General features: G+C 48.5%; 1 protein-coding gene across 1 annotated transcript in view; it reads left to right on the top strand.

Annotated features, from left to right (window-relative positions):
• Nucleotides 1–18,799, top strand: part of Slc12a8 (solute carrier family 12 member 8) — a 155,717-nt gene that overhangs the window by 83,767 nt on the left and 53,151 nt on the right. The window contains exons 6-7 of the mRNA XM_057765372.1: nt 9,363–9,450; nt 11,297–11,384. Coding sequence (XP_057621355.1) covers nt 9,363–9,450; nt 11,297–11,384 — 176 coding nt within the window. The remainder of the gene's footprint in view (nt 1–9,362; nt 9,451–11,296; nt 11,385–18,799) is intronic.

Below are 18,799 nucleotides of genomic sequence, written 5' to 3'. Positions count from 1 at the left end.
GTATTTTGTAACAGTCCACATGTAAAATCATCACACTGAGTAGAGTGCCTGCCACACAGACTTTTTGTGCCATCTTAGTGGCCTGGCTTTTCTGAGCCTCCCACTCTTTTGGCAGCCGACAGGGCTGAGAACCTCTGATCTGGGTTTGTTTCCCCTATTGGGGAAGGAAGGGTGCATAAAAGATTGGGAAGGACCCAAAGAAGATCATACAGGGAGTTAGGGAGCAGAACCGTGTGTGTGTGTGTGTGTGTGTGTGTGTGTGCGCGTGCGCGCGCGCACAAGGCAGGCTACCCTCCCCTGGCTCTGTTTGCCAGGGCCCCACTGTAAACACGGAGGCAGGCTGAACGATCCGCATCACTTGTTTTCTCCTGGCAGATGTTCCGTTAAGCTATGAAAAGCATGGATGATTGGCAGTTTCCATGGTGACAGATTTGCCAGGGATTAGCTGTGAGTGAGTCATGGCTGGGACTCCCTCCTGCACTGTCCTCTTCCTGGCTGTGGAGAGGGGAGTTTTGGAGAATAAGCATTTTGCTGCATCCCCCACCTCCAGAGCCATATCACTTCCATAACCCGATACTTTTTCCAAGGCGGGCGATGTCTTCAGGGGAGTGGCAGGACATTAGGTGTGGTGGCCCCACTTCATTTATGAAGCCTGACCCCCTGTTCTCACCGAGCTGGGCTCTGTTGCACCTTGTGGTAGGGATTGCAAGGCTGAGGGTAGGGCCTGCCCTAGAGTCTTCGTTTGCTGTGTTTTTCAAGGGAGTTTCCTTTTCCAAGTGGCACCACCAAAACCTCTATCCCCAAACATCCCTCCCTACAGGGTTTTCCCAAACACACCCTTACAGAGGCAGCCGCTCCAGGAACCCGGGACTGCCGTTCAAGGGGGGAGACGGGAGCTCGCCGAGAAAAATACCAGTTGTATGAAGTCACTAAAACCTTGTCCTCACATCCCAAACCCTTACTGGAAAGGATAAGAGGCTCTTTGGCCACAGTCAGCACTCAGGGCTGTGGCTGACCACACCCAGCATAAAGGACTTGGTGGGAAACCAGCAGCTTTTTTTTTTTTTTTTTTTTTTTTACCAGAATGTCCATAGCTGCCTTCTTTGTCAAGGCCTATTTCTGTGATGCCCTTGACTCTTAAGCCTGCCTTCCTGTTTACACGCATGTACCCTGGGAAGCTGTCTGTCTGTCTGTTTGCAGGACTAAGCCCTGGTTCCCCAGTCAATTCCCCAAGCATAAGTTCCCCTGCTTACATCCCAATTAATCCCTTCCCTGACCCAGGATATTAGTGCTGACCCTACTACCCACCCACCCCTAAGCTATTCCCCCAACCCCTTGCATGTTGTCTGTCATGAATGAGGACAAGACCCCAGGTTTAAGGACCAGAGAGGACCAGGAAAGGATGGGGCAGATGCCACTTCATCCTGATGGACTGTGGGCAGGAAAAGAGGAAGCTCTGCTATTCTTACACCCGTGCTTCCCTTCTAGGACACCATCTTCTGGGTCTGTCTCATTTTGTCTGGTCTGTGAGCGTCATCTTTTCCCACTTAGCAAGAGCCCAGCCCTGGGCTGGAGAGATGGCTCAGTGGTTAAGAACATCAGCTGCTCTTCCAGAGGTCCTGAGTTCAATTCCCAGCAACCATATGGTGGCTCTCAACCATCTGTAATGAGATCTGGGCCCTCTTCTGGCGTGTGAGCATACATGCAGGCAGAATGTTGTATACATAATAAATAAATAAATCAATAAATCTTTTTTTTTTTTTTTTTTTAAAAAAAAGAGCCCAGCCCTTTCCCCAAGGACCAAGGGGCATTTGCTAGTGATACAGATCCTGTCTGGAGCTAAGAGAGAGTGAGCATGAATCAGGCAGTCACTTTGGGGGTTCTTGTGGGTCCCCAGGCATTAACTTCCTTTGGTGATCTGAAGGACGGTGTGACACTCCTGTGGCAAACCACGGGAGTACAAAGTGGGCAGGGCTTGGACGGCGTACAATCTCTCACAGTCTCCCAAAGCTGAGTGAATGACCAGCCATGCTGGGGACTTGGGGATTGAATGGGAGTCCTTGCAGGGGACCAGTGAGTCACAGCAGCCAGCCAACTGGTGATGGGTAAGGACCTTGCCAAACGGCCTGGATTTAGGAAGACCATGAAAGAAGTGGTGTTAGGGGCTGAACTGGAGCTTGGGACATAAGCCCTTGACGTCAGGTTGATCTGGCAGCAAGCAGGAAGACCTCAGCTCTCTAGCTGAGCCTCAGCAACAGATTAATCAGAGCAGACATCAGACACAAACTTCATGCTAGGAAATATGAATTTATGATACCTATACCACCCCCTACTCACTTCCCCAATTTTGATAAAGTTTCTAAATTATTTGTTGGTTACCTTGATGACTTCAAATACTTAAATCCCTGTTATTTTATCAAGTTGAGTTTACATCTCTTTATTCCTTCCTTTGGTCAGGTAGCTGAGGGTCTCTGGGTTGTTTTTTAATTTCTTGTTTTGTCATTATATATATTGTGTGTAAAATATTTTAGTACTTTAATTACTGTCTTTATTTTAAGGGAATCTGTCTGAGCTTTTTATATTTGAGGTTTTGGGCAATATCAGGAAATCTATAGTAAATTGATGAATGGATCAAATCTCAAGAATAATTAAACTTTCAGTGAATAAACACAGTGTTGCCCCCCACACACACACACACTGCTACCCGTCAAACATTTTTCTGTGTTCTGGTTACCAATGAACAGTCACTGGAATTATGAAAACAGACTTCTCCATATTGCAGGGAATGTCTTGTTTTTTCTTTTGTGTATGAGTGTTTTACCTGCATGTGTATAATCTGCATGCAGTACCCTTGAATGCCAGAAGAGGGCGTCTGGGACTGAAGTTACTGATGGGTGTGAACCACCAATGTGGGTTCTGGGAATTGAACCCAGGTCCTCTGGGAGAGCAGTCAGTGCTCTTAACCTCTGAACCATCTCCCCAGCCCACTGTTCTTCTCTAGTAAAAATTTAGAAATACAATTTCCTGATGACAAAATAAATTAGTTAAGATTTATTTTAGCTGCTATATTAGTATTTTCTGAGCCTCTCCCTTGCTTGCTTTAATGACTAACTCAAAATGCATACCCTTGAATTAAATTCCAAGTTTTCTCGGAAGTTGAGGTAATTGTAGCCACTGACTCTGAGTGAGACTTAGGTTTTTGTGTTCTCCATGATAATGGTGACTTTAGTGGGTCCTCTCTAACTCATCTATAAGTTTTATTTTACTCATTATTAATGTGTGGGGACACATATGTCTCCGTGTACCTGCGAGGGCAGGGAGCAGCTCTGTAGAATCAATTCTCCCCTTCCACCTTTCCATGGGTTTTAGAAGTCAGACTGGGTGGTCACGGACCCTCGCCCCCTGAGCCATCCTGCCTGCTCCTTTAGTGTCAGAGGGTTGGAGCCTGACGTTTACATTGCCGCAGTGTGTAATATTCTTCCGCTTTGTAATCGCAGTGTTCTCTCTGCCTTCAGTTGCAGAGATTAAAAAAAGCAACGAGTGGGGCCTGTGACTCTATGGTAGCTGTTTGCGAAGGACAAGTTAGCGGCCGGAATTCTGCATCCCCTGCAATTCCAAAATGGTCCTTGTGCTGTGTACAAAATATTCTGAATAAGGCTAAATGAATCAGCTTTCTTACCTCCAGTGCTTATCACATCTTAGTTTTCTTTGTATTTAGACCTCGGATTTTTTTGTTACTTTTCCTAGATTTTCAATAGTATTTTTTTCTTGATGCTGAGCAAGCAGTCCACACAGCTCTTAATCAGTGTGTGTGACCATGTACCGTCCCTATCGCTTCTTCTGTTTTCCACCCAGGACCTCTGTCCTTCTACTTCATCCAGTCTTGGCTCCTCTCTCTGTTGTCAACCCGCTGTTCTGGGTTTCATGTCAATCCTGAGCCTATTTTCATTTTATTTATTTATTTATTTTTGGTTTTGTGGGGCAGGGTTTTCTCTGTGTAGCTTTGGAATCTGTCCAGGAATCACTCTGTAGCCCAGGCTGGGCTCGAACTCACAGAGATCTGCTTGCCTCTGCCTCCCAAGTGCTGGGATTAAAGGCGTGCGCCACCACCGCCCGGCCAATCCTGGGATGACTACAGCTGCCTTCTTTCCCTTGTGGCTGATGGTCTCGTTTTGCTGGAGCACAAACTTTAGCAGCTTTCTCAGGAATGATATGGGAAGTTAAAGTTTCCGAGCTCTTGCCCACTTAACTCTACTTCCTCTTAATTGATAACCTGGCCAAAACGCTAGTCTGAAAACAATCTTCCCGACAAGTTTCAAAATTAGTGTTTTTAGAATTCAGTGTTGTTGAGAAGCCTAATGTGGGTTGGCTTTTAGTTTTCAGGTTAATGTTTTTTATTGATATTTATTGAGCTCTACTTTTTTCTCTGCTCCCCTCCCTGCCTCTCCCCTCCCTGCTTCAACCCTCTCCCAAGATCCCCATGCTCCCAATTTACTCAGGAGATCTTGTCTTTTTTTATTTTCTACTTCCCATGTAGATTAGATCTATGTAAGTCTCTCTTAGTGTCCGCATTGTTGTCTAAGTTCTCTGGGATTGTGGTTTGTAGGCTGTTTTTCTTTATGTTTAAAAACCACCTATGAGTGAGTACATATGATAATTGTCTTTCTGTGTCTGGGTTACCTCACTCAAAATAATGTTTTGTAGCTCCATCCATTTTCCTGCAAAATTCAAGATGCCATTTTTTTTTTTAATGTGTAGTACTCCATTGTGTAAATGTATCACATTTTTCTTATCCATTCTTCGGTCGAGGGGCATTTAGGTTGTTTCCAGGTTCTGGCTATGACAAACAAAGCTGCTATGAACATAGTTGAGCACAAGTCCTTGTGGCACGATTGAGCATCCTTTGGATATATAACCAAAAGTGGTATTACTGGGTCTTGAGGAAGGTTTTTCCTAACTTTCTGAGAAATCGCCACACTGACATCCAAAGGGGTTGTGCCAGCTTGCCTTCCCACCAGCAACGCAGAAGTGTTCCCTTTTCTCCACATCCTCTCCAGCATAAGCTGTCATCAGTGTTTTTGACCTTGGCCGTTCTCACAGGTGTAAGGTGGAGTCTCAGAGTTGTTTTGATTTGCATTTCTCTGACGGCTAAGGACGGTTTGTTTTCCTCGCCAGCACTTGGGTTTCTCTGGAAATGACACGATGGTGTATTTAGGTGTGGACTTCCCCCATTCTTTGTGCTGGGAAGTAGTGGGAATGAAGACTTACGTCTTTAGTTTGGGAAAACTTCTATCTCTAAACCTGAAATTCTCTTTTCTTCTCTGTTTCTGTTATTTCTCTGTTCTCTGACTATTGTAACCCCAAGGTTTCTCTCTGATTTCCTGAACTGTCCAACCTTTTGCTATTTCTATCCTACGTGCTTGGGCATACACTTAATTTTATTTTTCAGATCTACAGCATTTAAAATTTATTACATTTAATTAACGAATTTGTTAATTAATTAATTGTATATTCCCCCATGTGGATCTCAGGGTCAGACTTAGGTCATTGAGCTTGGCAGCAAAAGTCCAAATCCACAGAACCACCTCGCAGCACAGATCTATAGCGTTTTTTAACTTTAATGATCATATTTTTACTTCTAATTGTTGTTTCTTGTTGGAATTTTTCTCAGCATTTTGTTTTTCTGGAAGCCTACTCCTCTTGGATGTGTCTGGCTATTCTACTAACTAGCGCTTTCTCCACGATTCTCTCGTCATGATTTGCGTGTTTCTTCCATGGGGGCTGCTCCGTATCTGTTCAGGTTTTCATTTGTTGGTTGTGGTTCTCCGCCCACCTCTGGTGGGCTCTGGTCGTTGTGTGGGTTCTTGTGCTGTAGGTTGTCCAGTTCCGCTTTCCTGTTGGGTGGGAGGCTAGGTGCAGCCTTTCAGTGCCCAGCTGATGCCTTTGAGGTGCAGCAGCCACACCGGCAGCCTGGCTGTCCTCAGACCAAGTGCCAAGACTCCCAGGATCCCTCCCAAGCCACCTCTTCCAGCCCTCCCAAGTCGCCTCTTCCAGCCCTTTCTTGCTGCTGCTTTTGATTATCTCTGTGTCCCAAACAGGAGACTTTGTCTTCTTAGCGTAGATGCATTCTCTTTGCATACAGGCACTTATTAATCCCACCAACAGCCTTTTAATAGTTCCTTCAAGGAGAAGGGGAATGAATAGAAAGAAAATAGGAATGGCCCGCCAGGTCATTTTCAACCTTGTTTTCCCCATATTGGAAAATTGTCTTGCGCTTAGACGCGGTTGAGTTGACAGAGTCTGCCTCATATGCACGGGACCCCGTGTTGGAGCATCAGCACCGTATACCATGGTGCAGCGGCGCAATCCTCACAAGCCTCTCATCCCAGCACTAGGACTGTAGTTGAGAAGGTAAGTAGTTCAAGAAGGTTACCCCACGCTCCATAAAGTTCAAGGTCAGCCTGGGCAGGAGACCCTGTGGAAACAAATGAACAAAAGATAAAAATGGTCACTGTAAAACAAAAACAAATTGTAAAAGAAAAATGTTCTTTTATCATGCACAAAAAATATGATTAATATTTGTAAACATGTTCTAGCTCCGTGTGTGTGTGTGCGTGTGCGTGCGTGCACGTGTGTGTAGGACTACATTGTGTGTCTTCCCCTGCCATTCTCCATCCTGTTTTCTGAGACAAGGCTTCCTCGCTGAACCTGGGGCTTGTCAGTTCAGCTAGGCTGGCTGGCCACAAGCCCCGGGGTGCTGCCTTGACCTCCCAGGGCTGTGATTACAGGTATATGATACTGTTCCCTGATTATGTGGGTTCTGGGGCCTCGAACTCAGGCCCTACTCTTCACGTGGCCAGCACTTCACGGACTGAGCCTCTTCCCCACCCTGCTCTCCCTCTCTGATAACAGCGGGAATAGGCCGGTCGTTTCTTCTGCTAAGCCTCTTTAAGCAGTAGCTTTACCTACCGTCCTGTGTCACAGCAGGTCCTACCCTGTGTCATCTGAGTCCTGTTTATTGAAAGGGATGCTCATCATTCACTGAGCCAGTCCTCTAGTCTCAGACATGAGATAGTTCATAACCTGCTGGCCATGCCTTTCCCCATACTTGTTCTAGTTTATCTGTTGCTGATATGAAACTTTCCGACCAAAAGAAATCTGGAAGAGAAAAGGGTCTATTTGGTGTCCTAGTTAGGGTGTCTGTTGCTACAATGGAACACCATGACCAAAAATCAATTCGGAAGGGAAGCGTTTATTTGGCTTACACTTCCATATCACTGTCTTGACAGGACAGAAACTCAAACAGGGCAGGATTCTGGAGGTAGGAGCCGCTGTGGAGGAGTGACCCTTACTGACTTGCCTTCCCGGGCTGTTCAACCTGCTTTCTCACAGAGCCTGGGACCAATAGCCCAGGGGTAGCCTCACCCACCATGGGCTGGGCCCTCCCCTATCAGTCACTAATTAAGACTTGCTAACAGCCTGCTCTTGCTGAGGTGTTTTCTCAACTGTGGCTCCTCCTCTTAAATGACTCTAGCCCCTGTCAGGTTGACAGAAAACTGACCGGTACATCGTTCTAGTAACAGTCCATCAGAGGGAACGCAAGGAAGGAACTGAGGGAGAAACTGAAGCAGAGATCATGGAGGAATGCTGCTTACTCTTGCTTGCTAGCCTTGTGACACAGCACGCAGTGGGCTGGGCCTGCCCCACCTCTCATCAATCATGATAATTCCTCACAGACATGTCCACAGGCCAATCTGATTGGGACAGTTCTTCAATTGAGGGTCCCTCTTCCAGGTGACCTTAGGCTGTGCCAAGTTGGCAAGATGGACTACACCACAGTACCTTTGGCAATCTGGGATAACTGTTAGTGGTGGAATCGCTGGGACAAAATGTGTGTAGAGCCACATCTTGGTCCAACATTTGGGGTTCTTTTGAAATAGCCCCCTGTAGTTTTCTGGCCCCAGACTCTCACTTGCTCTGCTTCTCCTGGGTCCCCTGAGGTCATCAAAGCAGAGACATTACAAGTGTCAGAATCAGACAGACCTGGGCTAAGCCCAGCTTTGCCAGTTACCAAATATGAGCCTTTAGGTTGTTTCGGTCAACTTCTCTAGAGCTTTTCCATGAAACAAGGGAATAATTCCCTTTTTCTGGTGTGGTTGTGGTAAGGGTTAAACCAAAAGAAAATTTGCACAAAGTACTTATCCAGCCCCGCAGACAGAGCACCAGCCCACAACGGTGGTATCAGACTCACGCCATCCCTGAGTCCACTAAAATCTCTTTCAGGGCCACACTCCACATGCTACCATCTCTACCTGCTGCGTTAGTTTTATGAGTTGTATGGCCACATGTCCTACTACACAGAGTTGACAGCACTCATGGGCTGGGCCCTCATTCCACTTCAAAACATTTTGCTCTGTTATGTAGGTCTAGGGAGAGGAAATATCGTCTCCCAGCTGTGCTATTGGTTCCTCACCACGATGGATGAATTAATTTTCAATATTTTTTGTGGGGTGGGGGGAATAGTTTTTTAAGACAGGTTTTCACTGTGTAGCTCTGGCTTTCCTGGAACTTGCCATTTAGACTAGGCTGGCCTTAAACTCACAGAGATCTACCTGCCTCTTTCTATCAAGTGCTTCACTGGTGTGTTTTGGAGACTGGCAGTGGTGGCACACATCTTTAATCCCAGCACTTGGGAGGCAGACGCAGGTGGATCTCTGTGAGTTCGAGGCCAGCCTGGCAGAACTTGTAGAAGAACTAGTTTCGGGACAGCTAGGGCTGTTGCACAGAGAAACCCTGTCTTTACAAACCAAAGGAAAAAAAACAAAACAAAAAAGATAAAGGAGATCGACGTAGATTTTTGTCATTTGGAGTCATCTGGTAGGTCAGGAGCTGTGACCATGGCACTCCGTCCTGGTTGCTGGGGAATACCTGACCCTGGGAGGACTTGAACCCTCAGTGAAAGAGTTGGCAGCAGAAGAAATCTGCAGGCCCTTGGCTCCTGCCGCGCGCCATTTTTGGCATTGTCCCCGCTAAGCAGGCGGAGCTCAGCTTGCAGCATCAGGACCTTTGTGTGGCTTTGAGCACACCTCCCTCATCCTTGGTGCTTTCCAGGGAGTGATAAGGTGGTTTGTAGCTAGGAGGGATTTCCTCCTGAGCATAGCACACTCCACAAAGGCCCCTTTCACTGCCCTGCAGATGCCTCCCCAGTTGCCAGGGGAGATGGAGCCGTGGCCTTGCTCGCACTGCTGCAGATGGCAGTTTCCAGGAAAGGGTCCCAGGAGGGGAAGAGACCACCCTGGGGAGAGCTGTTTGCTTCACAGAGTACCCAGCCTCGCTTTGTCCCTTGTCTGGGTGTCTTTCAGGAGTCATGGCTGGCTTCAACATGGGAGGAGACCTGAGGGAGCCTGCGGCCAGCGTACCTCTAGGCTCCCTGGCAGCTGTTGGCATCTCGTAAGTCCCCCTCTCAGCGATCGGTGTGAGCTGGAAAATGGGAGAGAAAACCCCAGGCAGAAGAGGGGACTCCCCTTTTGTTTTGAGAGTGGCCTGGCTGGGATCAACCTATTTCGTATTCCAATCCTCCTTTTTACACTCGGTGGGCTGGAAAATTCACATCTGCTGGGTTCAGACACTGTCCTTTTATAGCTGCTGCCTGAGAGTGCTTCCAGAGGAGGAAGGTCAGGAATGAAAACCAAATCCTTCCCTGACCATCCCCCCCAACCACTCTGCCTCTTCTCCACCCTCATTTTGAACTGGGGGATTTTTTTTTTTTTTAACCACTGAGTTCCCAGGGTCATGGTGGGAACATGGAGATGAAGCATGTTGCAATCATAGACTAACGTCTGCATCCCGTTCATCAGCTTTCTGAGCTTCTATGAGTGTGTGTGTGTGTGTATGTGTGTGTGTGTGGCTATGTGTGTAGGTAGTTAGGTGTTTGAGTAGGTGTGGGTATCTCTGCATGTGTGCACCTTATGGATGGAGGGAGATGCTGCCTGCTAGATTGAGTGGCAGAGGCTCAGAGATGGGTCCCTTTCTCCCCCTCCTGCTCCCCCAGGGTTGTTGGTTTCTGGGGTTTTTGTTCCCGCTATGCTGCTCTCACCCGCAGAAAGTGGCGTGGCCTTGGGTCTGTTTTTGACCCTTTAGAGTTTTCTGCCATTTCCCTGGTGTGGGCAGAAGGATGTATATGCTCAGCCCTCACTGGATAGATGTGGGAAGGCCGTGAGGCACAGGCAGAGCCCTGATATGAGAAGCTGATGGTGCCTGTATACTACAGTCCTTTAAAACATTAAAGTATCTACCTGCAAGCGCTTACTGCAGCGACTCCGCTGCTACCAGCCAGACATGGGGCTCCAGGCCATGTGTGTAAAAGGAGAGAACACTGGGAAGAAAGTGAAGAGGAGAGAAAGAGCTGGGTGTTGAGGGGGAAGAGGAAGAAGGTTCCACACGCACAGCCTGCCCTGCTTTAGATGGTGTATTCTGTCATTGCCCAGATGGGAAGGGGTGGATCTCGGGATCATGTGACTAATTCTGCCATAAGTGGGCAGCTTGGTGGCAGAGCCAGATTTGGCTCTGCTTTTTAATTCCCCCTTCTGTGTACTAGTGTGCTTTCTGTTGCTGTGATAAAACATCATGACCTGTGGGAGAGGGAAGTCAGGTTGGAGGCAGGAACTAAAGCAGAGACAATGGATGGAGGAGTGGTGCCCACTGGCTTGCTCCCCATGCTCAGCCTGCCCAGGGATGGCAGCATCCACAGTGGGCTGGATTCTTTCTCATCAACCAGTAACCAAGAAAATACCCCCCACGTTCCCCTAGGGGCCACAGCCCAACCTTGCGAAGACATTTTCTCAGTCGAGGTTCCCTCTTTCCAGATGGCACTAGCTTGTGCCAAGTTAATAAAATACTAAATACCTATTGTCTGTGGTCTAGAGACCAGAGGCCCAAGAGATGATTGAGTAGTTCTTCTGCTGGAGGAAGATGGATGGGCTGGGGGATGGCCCTGGCCAAGTCCTGGTAGCTGGTCTTTCCATTTCCCCACCTCAACATCCTTCTTTAATATAAGAATAAAAACACTACTCCCTTGGTCCCAGAGGAGAAAGAGCACAGCATGCAGCTTCCCAGGCTAGCTCTGTGGTGTCATGGCTGGCCTCCTTTCATGACACAGGTTCCCACAGGTTCAGTGGGGTGGGGCTGGGGCTGGGCTGGGCTGGGCTGGGGCTGGGCTGGGCTGGGCTGGGCTGGGGCTGGACTGGGCTGGGCTGGGGCTGGACTGGGTAGCAGCTCTCTCTCTTGGGTTTTGCAGGTGGTTTCTGTACATTGTCTTCGCCTTCCTGCTTGGTGCCATCTGCACCCGAGAAGCCCTCCGCTCTGACTTTCTGATAGCTGAGAAGGTGGGTACCTCCCATGTTCCCCAAAGGGCTCAATCTGCAGGGCTTGTCCCATGAACACACAACTGTAGCTCTGTCTGGGAGTACGTACCATCTGCAGCCCAGGAGGACAGGCATGTGGAGAGCGTGTCCATGGATCCTTAGGATGGTCCCCAGATTCCAGCATCCAGAGAGGGACATGGATGTAGAAAATAGGGTCAGGTCATTTTTCATGTAAAGAGATCAAGGCAAAGGGCAGGGGAGACAGCTCATTGGTAAAATGTTCACAGTGTAAGCATGAGGCCCCGAGCTGCCCCTCCCCGCAGGAGCCATGTAAAATGCTGGCAGTGTTGACACTCGCTTGCAGTTCTAGCACTGGGGAGGGAGCACAGGGGGATCGCTGGGGCTTTCTGGGCAACCAGTCCAGCCTACTTAGTGAATCCAGGTCTCAGTGAGAGACCCTGTCTCAGAAAAACAGGAGGAGGGCCAGAAAGATAGCTCAGCAGGCTAAGGTTGGTTCTGCCAAGCTTGCTGACCTGAGTCATGTCTCCTAACTCACATGATGGAAGGAGAAGGGTGGGAATTTGTTCTCTTACCACACATGTTCCATGGTGTGAATGTGCATATGTACACACACATTCACACAAAATGTAAGTTTAAAATACATGGAAAACAAGTGGAGAGCTTCCGAGGCCAACACCCAAGGTTGACCTCTGCCTGCCCAATACTCACGTGTGCCTGTTTGTGATCAACGTGAGGAGAGATGGCGGTGGTGGGGTGGGGTATCAGAGAGGGAGACAGAGACACACATGGAGGACGGGGATATCAGAGCAGACAGAAGAATCCCGTACTTTAAATTCCCATCTCCTCAGTCTTTACATTTTTACTGGTAGCTTCAGTTGCCACCTGCAAGTGCTGCTCTAAAGACGAAAGGAAGGTGAGGGAGGGGAGAGGTGCAGTGAACAGGGAGGTGGGGGAGGGGAGGAGGGTGCAGTGAACCGGGAGGTGGGGGAGGGGAGGGGGTGCAGTGATCTGGGAGGTAGGGGAGGGGAGGGGGGTACAGTGAACAGGCAGGCGAGGGAGGGGAGGAGTGCAATGAACAGAGAGGTGGGGGAGGGGAGGGGTGCAGTGAGCAGGGAGATGGGGAAGGGAGGGGTGCAGTGAACAGGGAGGTGGAGGAGGGGAGGGGTGCAGTGAGCAGGGAGATGGGGAAGGGAGGGGTGCAGTGAACAGGGAGGTGGAGGAAAAGAGGGGTGCAATAAAGAACAGGCATGACATGGAGGCAGGCAGGCTCCCCTATGAATCTCAGCAACTCTGGGTTGGTCTGGCTGTAACATCTTTGTTTCTGGGCTGCAAACTGGGCCAGATTAGTGAATTCCTTGAGTTCCATAGCTCCATTTACAGACTGGAGGTCATGTGACACCGAGGATGCTTATTTGGCATGGCTTAAACTCACAAGATTAAGATTTTCTCAAAAATCCCCTAAAACTCCCATTGTGCCTCAAGTTCACGGAGGAAGAGCAGTCTCTGAAATTCCCGTCATTTCCCGAGAGTGGTGGCCAGTTAGGAAGGGTCTCTTGAGAACTCCAGCGCTGTCCTCTGGTGTGATGAGCACAGAGGGCCAGTGATGGCTGAAACCTGACGCAGGAACTACAACTTGCTTTTTAAAGATGTGCTTGAGTTTGGTCTCCACAGTCACGTGGGTCTCTTTACACTCCAGTACAGGTGCACCTGTTTTCAGAGGTCATGACCTTGATATAAATGCAGGATGGGAAGGGAGAAGAGCTCAGGTCAGGAGAGAGCTGGCCAAGAGCCACAAATCTCAGGGAAGGAACATTTGTCCTCAGTTATGTATACACACACACACACTCACACACTCACACGGACTCTCTCTCACACACACACACTCACACGGACTCTCTCACACTCACACTCACATGGACTCACACAAACACACTCACACGAACTCGCACACACACACACACTCACACTCACACGGACTCTCTCACACATACACTCACACTCACGGACTCTCACACACACTCACACTCACATGGACTCACACACACACGAACTCGCACACACACACACTCACGGACTCTCTCACACATACACTCATACTCACGGACTCACACTCACATGGACTCACACAAACACACTCACATGAACTCGCATACACACACACACTCACGGACTCTCTCACACATACACTCACACTCACAGACTCACACACTCACACGAACTTGCACACACACACTCACACACACTCACGTGGACTCGCACACATACACATACACTCACATGGACTCACACACACATGGCTTCATCTTGAGTTTGACCTTCACCGGCCTCTTCTGGGTAGACTGATGAGCGTGGCCACAGGTGAGAAACTGAAAGCCACAGGAAGTCACTGAGGTCTGAAAGGAGGCTTTGCTAGGGTACCGTTTTTTTCTGCTTGTCTGCAGCTGTGGGGTGGGGGGCTGGCTCGCTCCGCCTGCCGCTAAAGCATCTTCCTCTCTAGAAGCTCCCTCCACGGTTCTCCTTGACCCAGTGGAGACTCTAGTCTGGAGAGAGGGAGACAGATTTCCCGCTGGGGTGGGGCTCAACTTCCTTTACTTTGGAGGGAAAGCTCGGTGTGGACATGGGAGGGGCCTTATCACCGAGGAAGACCATCAGGTCAAAAACACCTCCAGAGGTACGGGCTATAGCCTCCATAACATATAGCCTGAAGGTCCTCACTCAGTAATAAACCCCAGCAGAGCGAACTCCCTTCTGAATGCCGCCTGTCTCGGGTGGTGAGACAGGCAGGCAATGCCATTTGGTAGCACCCTCTATGCAGGCTTGACTATGGTGTGTAGGGTGTGTCTTACTTTGATGGCCCGTGGTCCTGATGTAGCTCAGGTTCACATCTCAGTGAAGTCTTGGTTTTAGGCTGGGCTGCATCTGTCGGAGTTCCTCAATGTCACCTGCAGACACAGAGCAGCTGGCTTCAGACGCACGCTCCTCTGTGACTTGTGTCCCCCTCCCAGGGCTTTCCATCAGAACAGTTCCCTTGGATGGCTGCTGGCTTCCCTCGGTCCTTTTCCATGGGTGCCTTGCCAGCTGACCTGTGTCTGTTGGGCTTTCCTGAAGCCTCTCTGCCCTATTTCTAATTCTTCGTCTCCCGAGCCCAGCTTTCCCATGCCAGAGGCACTTTCCCCCGGCTTCTGCTTTCTTCAGATGTTTTGCCGTGTGTGGCAGCCGTGGAATAGCCTTTAAATTACTGTGTGACACACGGCAGGCAGTGATTAAATTTTAGCCCCTCACAGGTGGAGGTGTTTTATCTTAGGGACACTTTGCCCCCGCCTTGCATCCTCCATGTTTAATCCAGTTAGAAAGGGGGCAATTCCACTATTCTCTGCGACAGAGGACCTGCCTAAAAACAGTATTGTGGGAATAGATTATGTTATAAACACTCACTCCAGGAAGCGAGTGTTTATAACAGGCCAAGAGGACCAAGAACCCTAAGATATGCCAGTTCACAGGAAAGAGCAAGTGAAGGAGGAAGAAGACATCTTTGTTATAGGTGGAAGTCCCCTGGGGTCTACCCTAAACCTTTAGGTCGGTCGTGGCTTCATGTATCGAGGAAGGATTGTAAGAGCCCATGGCTGGTGAGTGGTTGGAGCATCTGTGCCCACCACGGTGCCCCCCACCAGCTGAGCCTTCCTCTGCTCACATCACAGGCAGCACCACCTCTCAGAGGCAAAGCCGACTGCCTCTTAGTGGGAACTGGCTATCAAGCGGAGGCAGGATTTGGCAGTGTGGAGGCATTGCCTTCTTAGTTCACCCGAATGTGTGGGGGCACTGGGGTGTCCCCCACAGTAACATCCAGGGGCCACAGGAATTAGATGGGGCAAACAGAGTGGGGGAGTCCTACTGTGGCTGAACAAAGCGGACACCAGGAGTAACCGTCAGGAACAGAGAGCCATATGTAATATCTGCAATGAATGAATTATTTCCATCCATCGTCACCAAAATACAATTTTAGGGTTGTTTGTGCCCATATAATCCTTTAGAGAGATAGCTTTCTGTGATGGCAAGGATGTTGACTTTTTTTTTTTTAAGAATTATTAACACACATTTGCTCAAAATAAGGTCTCGTTTCCATGTCTACCGATATGTTTATCAAGCTTTCAATACAACAGTAATGTGACAACGGGTAGGCCCTGTGGGAGCTGAGAACAAAGCTGGGAACAAGTCCTGAACATATCTATGATGCCTGCTGAGCCCTCACCGAGCCAGGACAGTAACTGTAGTCGATGCCTGGGTGGATGATGGCTGTAAAAGAAAAGCTAGGATCCCGCTGAGAAAGAGGTGGATTGTAAGAATTTTATCATTTATCTTGATGTAAGGGCCAACATTTTAGCTAATTTACAAAATTAGATGAATAATAGTTTTATATAAAAAGTGGAAAGTGAGCAGACCGTTTTAAACCCAGAACGCAAACTAGTCATTGTGCTTGGGCCACCCCACTCCAACCCCAGCCCAAGGTTCTGCAGGAATCCCAGAGTGTATCTGTGGAAGGCAGCCCAAGATGAAGTCACCAGTTACAGAGATCACAGAGCCAGACACTGACCAAGTTCCTGGGGCCCAGCCAGCACTGGAGACATGCAGACTAGAGAGTCTCATTCTGGTGGAAGACATGCTTTAAATGAAAAATATTACATATACACACACATATACACACAGAGAGGCATGCATACACACATGCACATGCCTGCGCGCACATAGTCTTCTGTACTCCCGGATTCCACATCTATATATCCAACCCCTAGATTAAAACATTTTTAGAAAAAAAATTGCAAAATTGCTGGGTGTGGTGGTGCACGCCTTTGATCCCAGCACTAGGGAGAGAGAGGCAGGCAAATCTCTGTGAGTTTGAGGCCAACCTGGTCTACATAGTGAGTTTCAGGATAACCAGAACTATATAATAAGACCCTATCTTAACACCCTGATCCCATCTGCATCTGTTCTTAAGATAGCTTTTCTCTTCATTGGTCCCAAACAAATTCAATCATTAGCATTAGGTATTACATAGAGTAATCTAGAGGTGAGTGAGAGTATACAGCAGGATGTAGGTAAATTATAGCTAGATATTTTGCCATTTTATATCAGGCACTTGAGCATCCAGATTCAGACACCCTTGGGGTCCCAGAACCCGTCCTCCTTAGACACTAAAGGATGTTTTCCTAGCCTTTGGGGTAAGAAGCGGTCAGATTTCTGAAGGACAATCCATGCCTGAAACACGTCCAGGAGTGAGGGCAGTGGATGAAGTATGCTGTGCCCAGCCATGCACACTGAGCACACATTAGAGTTACCTGGGAGGCTTTTTACAAATCAGTAGCTGTGTCCACTGAGCACTCATTGAGTCAGAGTCCCTGGGGTGATTCTTAGGTCAGGGCAGGAAAGAGAATCACTGACCTAACATTTAAAAAATTTTTTTTTGATAAAACAGCTTCTTCTTCTACTACTTCTTTTCTTCTTCTTCTTCTTCTTCTTCTTCTTCTTCTTCTTCTTCTTCTTCTTCTTCTTCTTCTTCTTCTTCTTCTTCTTCTTCTTCTTCTTCTGTCGACAACGTAGGATGCATTTGGCAGAGAAGACGCAAAGCAAGATCACAGATATTTCCTCTCAGGATGGCTGGGGAAACACTCACAGAGGCAGATTCCCTAACAGTTGCATAAACTAGCCAGGGCTCAGACCTTGTCAAGTGCTCAGGCTTCACTAACGCCAGCCTCTGCCGCAGGTAGAGGCTAAGATACAATTCTGCTGTACTCCTAAGGAGTGCAGGGCTCGCGGATGAGATAAACTGTGAGCCTGATGAACTCTCCCTCAGGGGAGAGAAAAGCAAAATGTTAGCAGAGCGCATGAAGTGATGAGAAGCATTGCTAACCGTGGTTTCTAATAATAAGGTGGTAAAAGAAGGGGAGGACAAGCCTGGAAAACCCATGGCATTGAAACATGGGGCAAAGGAGACCCAACTGGGACCATACGATGCTGTTGGGCGGGAAGAACAGACCACAAGGAACTAAGGACAAGATGGCTCTGTAGTGGGCCACACTGGCTCTGTCCAGACTCTGACTGCCTTACCTCCCATTTTGCTGGTTATGAGACCCACATTTAATATTCAAAAGCTCAAAGGACCAGACCCTTTCTTGATGCCCCTTTGCAGCCCTAACAGGTCATGTGACAGAGATGAGGTCGATGGACACTTGAAGTGTAAGGAAGGAAGCCATGATAGCAAGATGGTGAGGGTCATCAGCAGGATGCAGGATGCAGGGTACCGAGTACTGACAGTGCCCCGGCTGGACTGTTCCTAGTGGGGACTGTGAACCTCCAGTGCCCTGCAGATAGACTCATTTCTTTTCAATTTACTTCTAAGGGGAGGGTCACATGCACAGAGGTCAGAGGACCCACTTGGGGGTCCCAGAGATCAAACTGGTGGCTGGGCTTACAGCAAATGCCTTTATCTGCTGAGGCCTCTCACCAGTCCTGACTGTTGTTCGTAAGTGCTTTCAAATCAAGAAGCCTGATTGGTACGGGGGTTTATCAATCAGATTAGTTTAGTGGTAACCTGTGAAACAGGAAGTAGATTAACCAGGACCTTGGGTTCAGTGTGACTTGACCACACAGACTTAGCGCATTGCTGCAGCAGAGTAATGAAACAGAGATGTTCTAGTTTGCATCTCTACTGCTATGATATGATAAAGCACTAAGTGAAAGCAAATAGGGCAGGAAAGGGCTTATTTGCCTACAGGTTTCGGTCCATCAGCAAGGAAAGCCAGGGCAGGGGCTTGGAACAGACATCAATGGAAGGACCCTGCTTGCTGCTGCCTTGCTCAGATAGCTCTCGTATGCAACTCAGACTCAGCTGCCTAGGGATGGCACTGCCCACAGTGGACTTGGTCTTCCTGTATCAACTAGCAATGCAGAAAATGCCTCATGGCCACAGGCCAACCTGATCTAGGCGGCCCCCACTTGAGACTTCCTCAGATAACCCTGGATTGCGTCAGGCTGACTCCTGAAGCTGACTAGGGCGGTGGGAGATGGAGAACCTTCATCTAGAAGGCTGTAAGTGGCCAAGCTGAAAGCTCCATCTAACCATTGGTCATGTTTATGCAAATGAGCACTTGAAGTGCCCAGTTCACTATGTCTGAGGTAAGGCAGTATGGGGAGGGGCTGCCGGTTATAAGAGAAGGGAGCCTTCATGATGGGTTCATGGCTCGCCCGGGGTCGTGGACAGCAGTGCTGGTCCCCTGCAAGTTGGCAACAACGGGGACAGCTTTGTTCTCTCTTCTGCCTCTTGACCCGTGTGCGATGTTTGGGTTGTGGATTACATCAACTAATTAATTAATTCACCATTTATATACCTCTGTTGGGCACTGAGAATACTGTTGTGAAAG

Source organism: Chionomys nivalis, chromosome 3, assembly GCF_950005125.1.
Source record: "Chionomys nivalis chromosome 3, mChiNiv1.1, whole genome shotgun sequence".
NCBI lineage: Eukaryota > Metazoa > Chordata > Mammalia > Rodentia > Cricetidae > Chionomys > Chionomys nivalis.
Note: the sequence above shows the minus strand (reverse complement) of the source record. Positions and strands in the feature narration are given on the sequence as shown.